Source organism: Lampetra fluviatilis, chromosome 36, assembly GCF_964198595.1.
Source record: "Lampetra fluviatilis chromosome 36, kcLamFluv1.1, whole genome shotgun sequence".
Lineage (NCBI taxonomy): Eukaryota > Metazoa > Chordata > Hyperoartia > Petromyzontiformes > Petromyzontidae > Lampetra > Lampetra fluviatilis.
Genome location: NC_136310.1, coordinates 10,686,394 through 10,699,639, shown reverse-complemented (window position 1 = coordinate 10,699,639; position 13,246 = coordinate 10,686,394). Strand labels below are relative to the sequence as shown.

At 52.7% G+C, this 13,246-nt stretch overlaps 1 protein-coding gene across 3 annotated transcripts in view; it reads right to left on the bottom strand.

Moving 5' to 3' along the window:
* Positions 1–2,996: 2,996 nt before the first annotated feature.
* The window catches only part of LOC144945107 (guanine nucleotide-binding protein G(I)/G(S)/G(T) subunit beta-1-like), a 44,855-nt gene continuing 34,605 nt past the window's right edge, over positions 2,997–13,246 (bottom strand). For 2 of the 3 annotated variants that reach the window (XM_078873368.1, XM_078873369.1), the window contains exons 4-10: positions 11,999–12,105; positions 10,013–10,076; positions 7,391–7,553; positions 6,348–6,414; positions 5,097–5,298; positions 4,530–4,746; positions 2,997–3,560 (exon numbers count right to left, since the gene is read on the bottom strand). In XM_078873368.1, coding sequence (XP_078729494.1) covers positions 3,454–3,560; positions 4,530–4,746; positions 5,097–5,298; positions 6,348–6,414; positions 7,391–7,553; positions 10,013–10,076; positions 11,999–12,105 — 927 coding nt within the window. In that variant the 3' untranslated portion in view covers positions 2,997–3,453. Of the gene's footprint in view, positions 3,561–4,529; positions 4,747–5,096; positions 5,299–6,347; positions 6,415–7,390; positions 7,554–8,756; positions 8,821–10,012; positions 10,077–11,998; positions 12,106–13,246 lie in introns of all 3 variants that reach the window. The other variant, XM_078873370.1, reaches the window with a different exon arrangement.

Below are 13,246 nucleotides of genomic sequence, written 5' to 3'. Positions count from 1 at the left end.
GCGGCGGGACTAAAGACGAAGGTTGAACGTTTATTGGTCGTTTGTTCAGCGCCCTTGAAAAATTTGCTCGCCATGTCACAGCGCGATATATATATTTTTTAATTGTCGTTATTATCACGACCGTCATGAGTTAAAAGGTAGCGCGACGGCGTTTACAGTCTGCCCCGGGTGGAAAAAAAACAACAAAGTGGTCCGCGGCTGGAATTTTCTGCTTCAGGGTGGCGACCGCAAAGCGCATGTTGGCCCACCTCTACTCGCAGGCGATTTTGGTGACGAGAAATCAAAACGCATTCCAGATGAACGGCTGCGGTTTACAAAAAAAGAACAAGAAAATGAAGGCGAGAAAACCCCCGATGAAAAGATAACAAACAACAAACATTGCAGGCAACAATAAACTTAAGACACTCTCGGGAGTTTGGTTTTTGTGGCACGTGCCTTGGCGAACGGAAAATTACGACCGGTACAAAAGCCACGAAATAAAAATACCCAAAAAAGGAAAACACAAAGTTATCGGGTTAACGTGACGGCCAACATCAAAGGAGGAATTTCAACGCCCGCTCGGAGCCGGCGCGGTGTGCGGGCGATGCAGCGTCGGCAGAAGTGACCCCCCCTCTCTCTCAACTCGCTAACGCCTCGCTGCCTCGTCGCGACTCCAACCTCGCCAGCACGGCTGTCACTCGTTACAAGCGGGGTGGGGGGGGGAGCCTTTCCTGGGCCAAAATCGGAACTTCAAAATTTAGCTTTGGTGCTGATCCCCTCACCCCCCCCCCCCCCACATCAACATCCACACAATCCCTTGCCGAGTATGATCCAAAAACCGTGCATCCACACGGGCACACGGAGGGGAAGCCGGTCACAGAGTGTGACGTTAAAATGAGAAATGCAGCGTTGTTGTTGCCAGCTCGACGAATCCCCCCCCCCTCTCTCCCCTCGAGTACCCCAATTAGTGCGGCAAAGATGCTCGTGGTGATGCGACGGGTGAAGGCCGTTTCGCAGTGGGGTAGGCCTAAAAACGGGGACGCCAGACACAAGAAAAATTCAGTCGCGTCCACTCTCCTGATATTGGCCAAACTTCTCCTACGAAGAACACCTTCCCCCTCCTCCTGGAAGTCCCCGAGACTGAGTGGGGGGGGGGGTTATTTAAGATGCGCAACTCAAAACTTTATTCTGATTATATCCAGGTTGCTGTGCAACCCCGTGTAAATAGACACGTGACAGATCCGCCGATTGAAACGGATTCTTAGGCTCACGGCACATGCAGTGATGTGTGTGCGCACGCGCGCAAGAGTCGACCGTTCCCATTCACACACACGTGTGATGATACTGTAACATGCTGGGTTTGTGGAAACCCTACAATCAATATCTTGCGCGAACACGTGGCAACAAAAAGCCATAATCCAGGAGGCGGCGGTGAGCCGCTTACGCCGATAGATTTCATTTCAAACGATGGAGAAACCGCACTTCGCGGTGCATCTTGGGCCAGAAATTCCATTTTAAAAAAAAGGGAGGGCAAACTTCGTCTCCGTGTAAAACCTGAAGGTTTGTCACTTCGGTAGATCCAGGTCACTTGCCAAACAAAGAGACGATCCCCCCCCCCAACATCTCACCCGGTTAAACAAAAATCACGCCCACCCCAACTCCCCCCGCCCACCAGCGATGACGAACAGAGACGCGACGGCACACAACTCTACCGCCCCCCCCCCCCCCCGCTGCTGCCGTTTGAGAGCGGCCGGTTGCTTTCCCCACGGGGGGGATGCACGCTCCATCGCTTTGAAGATTGGGGCCGCGAAAGCGACGAAGAACCAAACGACAAAGCGAACCCCCCCCCATCCGGCGAGCAATGTCGCACGCGCACAGCCCACGAGTGATCTGGGATGGGGGGGGGAGTCACAACCAGCACCCCCCACAGTCGGACCCATTCTGCAGAGAACCCCTCCGACAGTCCAGCGTGTAATCTAATCAATCCTGCCAACCTGCCGCCCCCCCAGCTGACCGATTCATCTCTCCTCTCCCACCATCAGTGAGACCCCCCCCCCGCTTACTCTCGGTGGCACCTCCCCCCCCTCCCCCCCTGCTTTGCCCCCCCATCCCCCCCTAATCTACAGCGAAGAGTAAAAAGCTGGAATGTGGTTTCACGATCGTCGTCATCGTCGTCCTACCGGCCTCACTCAACAAAAACCACCCCGCCCCCCAAAGCGCTCCTCTCCTCCTGACGTCGCCGGTTCCCAACGGTGTTGGCTGCGGAGCTGACGATACGTTTTCAAAAGTGGAAACTGCGTGTATTTGCGTAATATACAGTAGAGCGGCGGAACCACTGACTTGAGGGGATGTGTCACCCATCCCGCGAGCGGGGGAAAAAAATAACAAAAATACGTGTCCCCGTGACGCCGGGGGTGGGGGGCGGGTGATAGTTTGTTAACGGCTCCCCCCCTACTCCACTGCTGCTGCTGCTGCCTGGGGCCCCCCCCCCTACACCTGCAGCCCCCTCCCCTTCCCCCCCCCCCCAGCACTTGGTACCCCCAGGGCGAGTGCAAGGGAGAGGGGGGGACCCTACGGCCGCCACCGCCACCGCGCTACGCTAACAAACAGGCCGCCGCAGCAGCAGCAGCCCCTCGCGCTGTTGCTATTACGAACGAGCCGAGCAAGAGAATAATTTTAATGTGAAGTTTTACAGGGATGCTTGCTTTAGTCTGACCTTCGCCCCCAACTAGGGGCGACTGTGACCCCACTAACACGATAAATTCCCCCACCCCCGCCCATGCCACCATGCCCCCCCCCGGCTAACGACAACACTGTCAGCCACCTCCCCAACCCGCTTAGCGTAGCCCCCCCGGTCACCCTTCACGTCACGGGCGGGCAACGAGGCTTCGTTACCATCAGCTGACAAAACTACATGGGAGAGGGGGGACAGCGGAGGATCAGCGGGAGCCCTGGTTGGGCCCCACATCAAACGCACCACCCCTTCACCAACATCAACACCAGCAGCAGCTCTCAAGCCAATGCAACCATCTAGATCGTGAAGCTTCGTGACCACGTGCTTGGGCTGTGCCACCATTTACGACTGAGAGATGGTAGGGGGGGAAGGGCCAGGATGTGAATTGTTTAAAAGGAAGACAAAGTCAGTGACGCTAAGAAGCATGCGGCGGCGGTGGTGGTGGTGAGGGGAATAAGGTGGTGAGGGTGTGGGGTAGAGGCTGTGAACACTACACCCGAGTCACCACCACCACCCAACAGCGTGTCTTCTTGTCAGACTGTCGTCGATGCGCACGCACGTTGACGTGCGAGTCGGGGGACATCAGAGGGAGGGGGGAAGGTGGCAAGGGATTGGAGAGAGGAGTGCATCACCCAACTCTAAAGTGACCGCATAAAACCTCGTCAATGTGAGCTGCAAGTGGTGATGTCGGTGGCGGTAGTTGTGGTGATGGTGGTGGTGCACGGGGCTGTGTTGTGCTCTTAGTTCCAGATCTTGAGGAAGCTGTCCCAGGAACCAGTAGCCACCGCCATGCCATCCTCCGTCACTCCAAGGCACGACACGCGGTTATCATGTCCAGCCAGCACACCTGGTCGCGTGCGCACACGCAGGGAACAAAAATGTGCAGAACCCCCGTTTAGCACCAAGGTCATCGGAAGGTCACCATGTAAGTTCTCTCGGTGCTGGGCCGTGTGCATGCGTGTCAAGAAATGTTGCCGCTTGAGCTTCTGCCACACACTGCCGTGGACACGGTCGTCAACCCCCGAACACGGCGTTAATGTCTCGCGCATCGCTCTCAGGGGCGCGGGGGGGGGTGCCGAGCCAGCTTCAGACGGCAGTGAAAGTAAAACGACGCCGACTAGGCGAGAACCGAATCTAAACCAGCAGGCCACCCTCCTTGGTCAATACCGCTATTCTATCGACCTTAAAAAAAATAAACCTCTGCGTCCGCCGCGCGGTGGACGTTAAAATATGCTGCGATATTAGATGAGAGGATTAGGTCAAGTGTGCCGGTGTCATGGCCCAAATTAGAATAACTTGCCAAGCAGTTGCATGGATTAACAAAAAGCAACATCGCCCCCTACGGAGCAGACTCATGCCGACTTGCAAGCGAGTGCTCTCGTTCACCGGTGCCGCACAGCGACAGCTGCCCATTCGGTTGTCCCCCCCCCCTCCTCATCCTGGGCTAGAAATCTGACAAGGTGACTTCGGCAGCAGAGCAAGCAACCCGCAAATCGGGAGGTCGTGAGGTCATATCCATGGTTGGTCGGTCGACCTCAGCCCAACATCCCTGTTGGAGTCGATAAAACGAGTACAACAACGGTTGTCTTGTGGATAGACCCGACGCCCCCCCCCCTCACAAGAATGTGGAATTCATAAGACTGGCTCAGGGCATGAATTAAGGAGGCACGTGCACCGTCTTAATGCTCATGCGAGGAGGAAATCTCCGACTGGGTTAAAAAAAAAAAAATGAAAAAGATCAGTGCTGCAAGACATTTCGGTACGATTCTTTTAAAATTGCCAATTATTTATCCGCGACGTCGGTGCTGTGTCGCACCTGCGCGCTCGGCCTTCATGGCGTCCCACACGTTGCAGTTGAAGTCGTCGTAGCCGGCGAGCAGCAGGCGCCCGCTGCGGGAGAAGGCCACGGAGGTGATTCCGCAGATGATGTTGTCGTGGGAGTACAGCACGAGCTCCTGGTCGGCGCGCAGGTCAAACAGGCGGCACGTGGCGTCGTCGGAGCCCGTCGCGAACGCGTTGCCGTTCGGGAAGAACTGCACCGCACCACGCACGCAACAAAAGAGAAAAGATCAACCCTCGCCCGCGTATAGCCTGAACAGACTGTTGGGGCAAGTGCTGTTCGCGAGCACATACGATGGACGGGGGAAAAAAAAAGCACACGAGGGGGTGGGTGGCCAGCACCACGCGACTGCACCTTTGTATCCCCTGTGGCGATGTTTGCACATCGCACCAGGTACTCATTGTAGGCAGTAGACCTAAATGAGACCCAAGACAGGTTCAAATAGATTTCGCACACCGTTATCGGATCGCGAGAGCGCCCGGCAAAAATCCTCCGCCCCACATGGGAACCGCCGTGGCCGTGACGGCGCCGCCGCCGACTCACGCAGATGGCGTTGATGTCGGACTCGTGCCCGGAGAAGGTCTGCCGGCACATGCCGTCGCGCACGTCCCACAGCTTGGCGGAGGCGTCGCAGGCGCCTGACACGAACGCGCGGCCGTCGGGGGCCAGGGCCAGGCTCATGACGTCGCCCGAATGGCCCACAAACGCTGTCGTCTGCTGCCCCGTCTCGATGTCCCACAGCGCGCTGGGGAGAGGGGGGGGGGCGACGGTGCGGGGTGAGGGGCATATTGCATGGGGAGAAAGGAGAGGGAGATGTGCAAGTGCCGTGCTGGTTAGAGGCTGACAATTTTGGAAATGCACAGGGTGATTCATTTATATATACCGCACGAAAATAGAAGTTCAAAATACAATCCCGGCTATTTCTTGCTCACGCCGATGCTGCCGGAAGAGCCTTCCCCCTAACAGCGTTTGTGGCATTCTCTTCCATGCTGGCCAGGCATCTTGGAAGGAGGGGGCCAGTTACTCGCACGATTTGCCAAACGAAAACTGCATTGAGAAAATATAAAGAACACATTTAGGAGATAAAGGCGACACATTTCTGTGCATTCCACTTAAACATTTGGCTTCCTAAAATGGCCAATGACACTGGCACACAATGGCCGCTTATCGAACAATGGTCGCCGGATCGTCGATGTCCAATAAAGAAGACGGCATGGAGCTGTATTTTTTTACATTCAGTACAACCGCGGCATGTTAACCAAGACGGCCTGCGGGATCTGAGCCATGAACCCCCTGCAAGCAAGGGGGCGGACGACGTGTTACCACTGGGCCGTGCCACTGCCCCCGACAACAACCAGCAGAGGGGCAGGCGGCTGAAAACACAGCGAGTTGAAACAAATGTGAGGAGAGGTGGTGTAATATCCAGCCATCCAAGTCAGTCAACTCATGGCACCTGGGTCTGTCCCATGACATCCTGCCAGCAGTGAGCCTTCCACACTTCACCCTAGTCTTCCACACTTCACCTGATGGCCTCTACGTGCACCTAGCCTGGCTACCTGGAAAGTTAGTGAAGTCACCGCCACAGAGTAGCGAACGGCGGCAGCCGCTGTTGCCGTTATTGCGTCATGTTGTCGAGGGTCAGCGGCTCGGGTGAACGAATCCGTAGCGATGTTTAGGTGGTGGTGATGGTGGTGATGATGATGATGGTCGTTGTGGGGGCGGGGGAAAGGGGGTTGTTGTATTGAGGACACGATGGCGATCGAGAGTAGACTCGTGCGCAGCGCGGTCCCTCACCATGTGGTGTCGCCGGAGCTGGTCACGATGCGGTTGTCATCCAGGAAGCGGCAGCAAGACAGGTAACCTGGCGACGGGGGAACACAAGCGCGTCAAGATTGCCGGCGACGGGAAACGATGCGCTCGAGAATGGATTTGTTCGATAGAGCCACCCCCCCTCCTTTACGCCGGCATGTTTCAGCGCAATTTACACACGGATCAGACTTACATCTCATCGCACGGCCCCCTGCAGCCCACAGCGTAGCCCACGCAAGCTCTACGACACCCTGTCAGTGCATGCGGATGACAAACCAAGCGCTATCCAGGCTCAAACTTGCTTAGCTTCCAAGATCGGACGAGGTCAGGTGCTGTACATTTGGAGTTTGCGTGTTACTCCCTGTGGTCGCGTGGATTTGTTGCCGGGATCCTCCGGTTTTTCCCTCCATATTAGAAACATGCATTTTGAGTATTTGACTGCTATAAATTTCCAATTGAAAAGCCACTTCATGGGGCTGAGCTATATAAAGCTCAGTGGGCCTTATCTGGTAGGATAAAAAATGGTTTAGTTTTAGTTTATTTGGTTATCGGCATATATCTGTGTATGAGCACTTGTGTTTAAGTGTCTTAGTGTGTATAGGCTCAGTGTGTACAAGTGTGTAAGAGTATAGACGTATATATAGATGATGAGTATGTGTAGACGCTGTATGAGTGCGCAAATAATATGGGCGTCTAGGCTGTGCGTGTATATGAATGTGTGTATGTATAGGGCTACGGTTAGTACGCTGCGCTATGGACCTGGCAGCCAGAGTTTGATTTCCGCTCACGGGTCCTGGGCCTCCCCTGGGTCGACTCGGTCTCAAATGAGTACCTAGTACGGTGTGTACACATCGCCACTGGGAAGACAAAGACGGCCAGGCATGGTGCTGGCCACCCACCCCCTCGTGTGCAGTCCCAACCTTTATCAGGTGCTCATTAACAGCACTTGCCCCAACAATCTGTTAAGGCTACACAGGGGATCTTTGCCTTTGTCCACGACGAGCGAGTGTACCCGAGCGAGCACCCACCCGTGTGGCCGGGCAGCTCCCTGCTGACCCTCACGTTGCCCTCGCGGGTCTTGAGGCTGTAGATGGAGCAGATGTTGTCGAGGCCGCCGCACGCCACGTAGTTACCGGAGGGCGCGTACGAGCAGGTCATCACCCAGGACGAGCGCAGGGGGATTGCATGTACCTGCGCGGGACGCGCACACGCGCGCAGGTTACAACAGGGGTACACACGCACAAGGCTTAAACAGAAGTACACACACACACAGGTTACAACAGGGGTACAACACGCACAAGGCTTAAACAGGGGAATACACACACACACACGTTACAACAGAGGCACACACGCACAAGAGTTAAACAGGGGTATACAAGACAAATATCCCCCATATCGCCTTAACAGACAGTTGGGACAAGTGTTGTTAGCGAGCACCTATGAAGGCCAGAACAGCACACGTTGTGGGGTGGGTGGCCAACACCATTCCCGGCCGCCTTTTGTCTCAGCGGCGATGTTTAAACATCGCACCAGGTACTCATTGGAGGCCGAATCGACCTAGGGGAGGCCCAGGACCGGTTAATTTAATCGTCACTGGTGTTGGCCGTGAGCGGGAATCGAACTCGGGTCGCCAGGTTCATAGCACATTCCACGAACCGTGACACTACCGCGCTAACCGCTACACTACAGGGATATACACACACGGTTTAGAAAAGTACACACATTACGGGTTACAAAAGGGGTATACACACAGGCGGGTTACATCGCCAAGGGTTACAGACAGATATACACAGAAGGGTTGTGGAAAAAAACTCTAGACAAAGATCCCCCGTATAGCCTTAACAGGCTGTTGGGACAAGTGCTGTTAGCAACCACCTTTGAAGGCCGGCACGAAACATGAGGGGGTGGGTGGCCAGCACCATTGTCTCCCTAGGTGATATTTACACACTGTACCAGGTACTCATTTGAGGCTGACTCGACCTAGGGGAGGCCCAGGACTGGTTCAAATAATAGCCACTGGTGTTGCCCGTGAGTGGTCATCGAACCCGGGTTGTCAGGTTTGTAGCACAGTGCGCTAACCACTACACTACCGCTCCCCTATATATACACACACACACGGTGAAACACATACGGTTATACACATACGGATGCAAACAGATTACGCACTCACGGGCACACACACAGTTCCATGCACACGAGTGTGGATACACATGGATGCAACGGAATACATACCCACTGGTTAACATTTTTACACAACGACTTCAATCAAATGGTATCATTGAAGAGTTCCATTCGACATTTCAAAAGTTAAAATTAACAGTTTTAATTTTGCACGCGCAATGAGCCGCCGAGGACGCGAGCGGGCAGGCGGGGCGCGCGGGCAGGAGAGCGTACCTTGTTGGTCGTGTAACTGTCCCATATGATGAGTTTGCCGTCCTGGGAGGCGCTCACTAACAGTCTACATGTGTAGCGTGCACATGCATGTGTGTCACCATGTGTATGCACGTGTGTTACGAGTGTTGCGCGTGTGCGGGATGAGAGTGATGCGAGTGATGAGTGGTGCGTGCGAGTGTTAGGGGCACGTGTGCATATGGTTACGAGTGTGTGGTACGTAGCATGTGGTTATGGGTATTGTGTGCGTGTAGTTACGGGCATGTGGTACAATCGTTGTGTTTAAGTGTTATGATGAATTATGCGTAGAGAAAGAATGCAAATCGTGGATATGGTTTGCATGATGAATGTGTGTGGTCATATATAAAGAGTGTTATGTACGCGTTGTGTTGGGCGTGATGCATTTCATGTTGCGTGTCGTGTGTCGTCCGCAAAGCAAGGTGCGTTTGCATGCAGCGATGAAAATGCACGCGCACACAGACACACACAAAAACAAAAAACACCAAAGATGGTTTAGACAAAAATGAAACAAACAAAAAACAGCCAAGACCTCATGCAACGCAAAACCATTGCAACTTAATCCTTTGGCACAAAACTGAGATAAAAAAAACATCCAGAATAAATGGTGCATGGCCAGGAGAGGAGGGTGATCTTAAAAAACAAACAAACCTGAGATTAAACATAACAAAAAAAATGAAAAGCGAGCGATTAGCACAAAGCACGGCGGTTCGTGGCACGCCAGCGCCACGCTGAAAATGGGAACAGACCACGACTCCCAAACGAGAGAGGGAGAGCAAATGACACAAAGGAGCGACGGAGACGGACAAACAAAAAATGGACCGAGGAATGGGCGGCATCCAACACGATCTCCCATCCTGGGGTCAAGAGCGCATCAAGGAGATGTGCGCAGAGCGAAAGGGCAAAGACCAACAAAAGAAGGACACAGACACGCACAATGAGCACTGCCACGGACAACGTACGCACGATGGGTGAGGCACTCACGTGGATTCTATCGCCGCGTCGAGAACCGCTGTCGCTGGGCGAGACTGCCGGGGAAACGCTAAAGACGTACCGGGCAGCCGCTTGTCCGGTTAACAAATGAACGCGATTTCGCCTCGACGAACGAAAAATGTGCAGGACGACGACGGTGAGCTTTGACCTTCGACGATGATGGACCGTGCCTTCGACTTTGGAAAAAGATTTCATTTATAAAGATATAAATGAAACCATAAAAGCAAATCTCGGGCAAAACACTCTACCTTGTTGGTAGTGTGCGAGTCCCATATAATTAGCTTGCCATCTTGGGAGGCACTCACAAGGTTTCTGGAAACAGGGGGGGGAAACATTTCAAATGCGCGCACACGTTGCACGCAGTTATACTCGGCAACACCACCCACTGCGCCTTCGCGACATTCACACAATGGTTCGGAGGAGGCTCATTTCAACCTGAAACAGAAAATGTTGACTCGACCACTGCTGTTATGATGACGGAGTGAGTGCGTGGAGTTAGCTTGGTCTACGGAGCAGCTTGAAGCAAGAGTACAGGCAACTCAAGATCTCGCTCTCTCAGCAGCTGAAGCTCCATGCCATGTGAGGGTGGGGGGGGAAAGACACTGCCAAGAGGAGATTCACAAAGAACCACGCAGCGCAGCAACGCCAACTAAACAAAAAAACCACGCCTGCTCTCTCTCATCGCTCGGAGAAAAAAAACAACTTCAGGACAGGAAATGTGGAATGCCTGTGCCATGCGACACTCACGCACACGCGCAACATGCTTGAAGGTGGAAAAACAACCACACAAGTTATTAAAATTGGGTTTCGCTCACTCCACTCTGCATCAAATTCAGGCTGCCACTCGCCTGCTGGTCACTCTGCTCACAACGCTCAAGACGATACTGCAAAGTTTTTCGCGGTCATGCAGCACGCCTCTCCCGGTTTACGTTAACAAAATTAGCGTTGGTTGGCACGCGCAGTGTTGCGTCACGAAGTCCGACGTTTCGTTCCACGAGCTCAGCAAGTTCCCGGGCACAGGCAGCGAGATGAAACGTCGGACGTCACGCGCCGCAGAACACCACGTGGCACGACACGGGAAAAAACGAATGTGAAAACACTTGGGGCTCCCAAGAACGTACATAACTCGTACCCTACACAAGATCAAGCAGGCCTGGCAGAAAATAGGCAACGCTCGATTACCGGGAATAATGGGGACAGGGGGTGGCCCCAATGAAATAAGTCAAACGGATTATGCAAATTATACAAATTATGCTAAAATGATCGTTTACCCAATTAGAATAGGGGTAAAGACATCTTCCACTGACGGGCGAGGAGCAGCCAACAATTAAACGAGCGCACAAATTAAATAATTTACATTTTTTGCGAGCGTGATTAATCCACAAGTCACACCATGTTCCCCACGGATAACCAAGAGTTAGCTGTACAAGACAAAAACAAGACCAGGATTGACATACGGATTTAAATGTTGGGACTCTTAAAACCCAGGGGAGGAGCAGAAGATGCGCATCAGAGAGAGAGGGTGGCGAGATGGATCCGAGGAACACAAGACTGGATGGTACGTATGTAGAATTCTTCACACAGTACGTAGCCAACTGTGCTAATTGGAGGTGCGGGGGAAGGACAACAAACCAAAAACACAAAAAAGGAGTTCCAAAGAAATTAGTTTTTAAATTTAGATCGGGTCACAAATGAAGGGATGACGAAGAAGGCAAGAATGGCAAGTGCCCATCTCACGATAAGTTGGGAGAAAGTGGACTCGGATGGCGAGAGACGGAGGGCAAGTCGCTTACGTTTAAGTGTACCCGTCTCAGGCAAGCTGGAAGAAAGTCAACTAGATGGCGAGGGGGGGAAATGTTACGAGGAGGTAAATCCATAACAGAAGGAACGTTGAACGACTAGGGCAGCATCAGGTTGGATACCTAAAGACAGGCCCTACAAAGCGGTGGTTTTAAAGCTGTAAACAATGGTAAAGAACTGTGCAGTGGACGTGGAGATGATAACCCAGGACAGAAACAAGTAGATAAAAGGGAGCAGAGAGGCAGTGAGAAGACGCGAAACCCTGGCCACAGCACACAGGGGCAGAGCAAGGTGCCCACATGCAAAGACACAGACACCCCCAAACGCAGCCTTTCACAGACCGTCGAGGCCAAGTGCTGTTAAAGCGAGCACCTATGAAGGCCGGCACGGCACACGCGCGCAGACACGCACACACGGGGGAGCGGCGGTGGCACCTCGAGTCGGAGCCCCAGTGCATGGCATAGATCTTGGCCAGGTGTCCACGCAGCGTGCGTCGTGTCCGCATTTGGATTCGACCCACGGGATCCATGTTGGCCGTGATCTGGGGGGGGGGAGGGGGGGCGGTAAGGATTCAACAGCCAGTCAGGCAGAGGCTCACGTTTATTTTATTTAACCAGCCGAGAACTCAAAAGTGATAGGACATTTGCAAGAGTGATGCAGGCGACAGGAAAGGCTGCTTCGCTGTGTTGCAAATCTCCCTAGTGAACAAATAAAATGTGACAACCACTGCCAAACCCTGAGCCAACCTTGTGAAAATGGTCGACCGTCTAAACCCACCCCAACCGTGGCCTCCACCTCCGCATGGAGAACCAACACAGCACGATTGCTGTATCAAGTAAGAGCTCTTACTTGATACAGCAATCGTGCTGTGACGGTTCCACCTGAAGACGGAAGCTTGTGTTGCCTCCGAAAGGTCGTGATTTTTATTTTACTTTCATTAATTTATATTTTTACCTACGTGACTTTACCGAAAAAACCTAAGAGTACGAATCCTTGCAGTCACGAAAGCTTCAAATCTAGAATTACTTTGAAACGGGCTGCAAACAGTCTTTACCCATAACTGCAAACATCTTAGCCGCACTAACCCAGTACTTGGGGAGGGGGACTACTCCTTTTTACCCGGCAACAACAATGCTTCGTTTGAGTGCGAGCAAGTGAGTAGTTGCCCGCCCAAGTTATTTGCAAGTCCTCCTCAGCGCTCGGTAAGAGAAGTTTCCCTATACTTGTTCCACAGCACCTCCTCAGACTATCCCACCACAACCACCACCTACACCACAGCCAGTAACCATCTGGTTAGGTGATTCAAGCAAGAAACCCATTCCAATCCCACAATTCCACTGCCGATAACTTCTGCAGGAATCACAATTATTATTGAGTCTTTCAGTAAAGTCACGTTGATAGGTTCAAAGAAAATTTAAAAAATTACAAAAAAAACAAAGTTTCGATCGCAACACAAGCAATCGTCATCAAAAGAGCATTTTTCTCCTGATGACGATTGCTTGTGTTGCGATCGAAACGTTGTAGTTTTTTTGCTATTTTTGTTATTTTCTTTGAACCTATCTATGGGACTTTACCGAAAGACTCAAGAATAATTGTGATTCCTGCAGTCATGAAAGCTTTAAGTCATGAATCACAATACTTCAACTAAAACTGAACAATTTTTTTTTATTTCACCAGCTAAG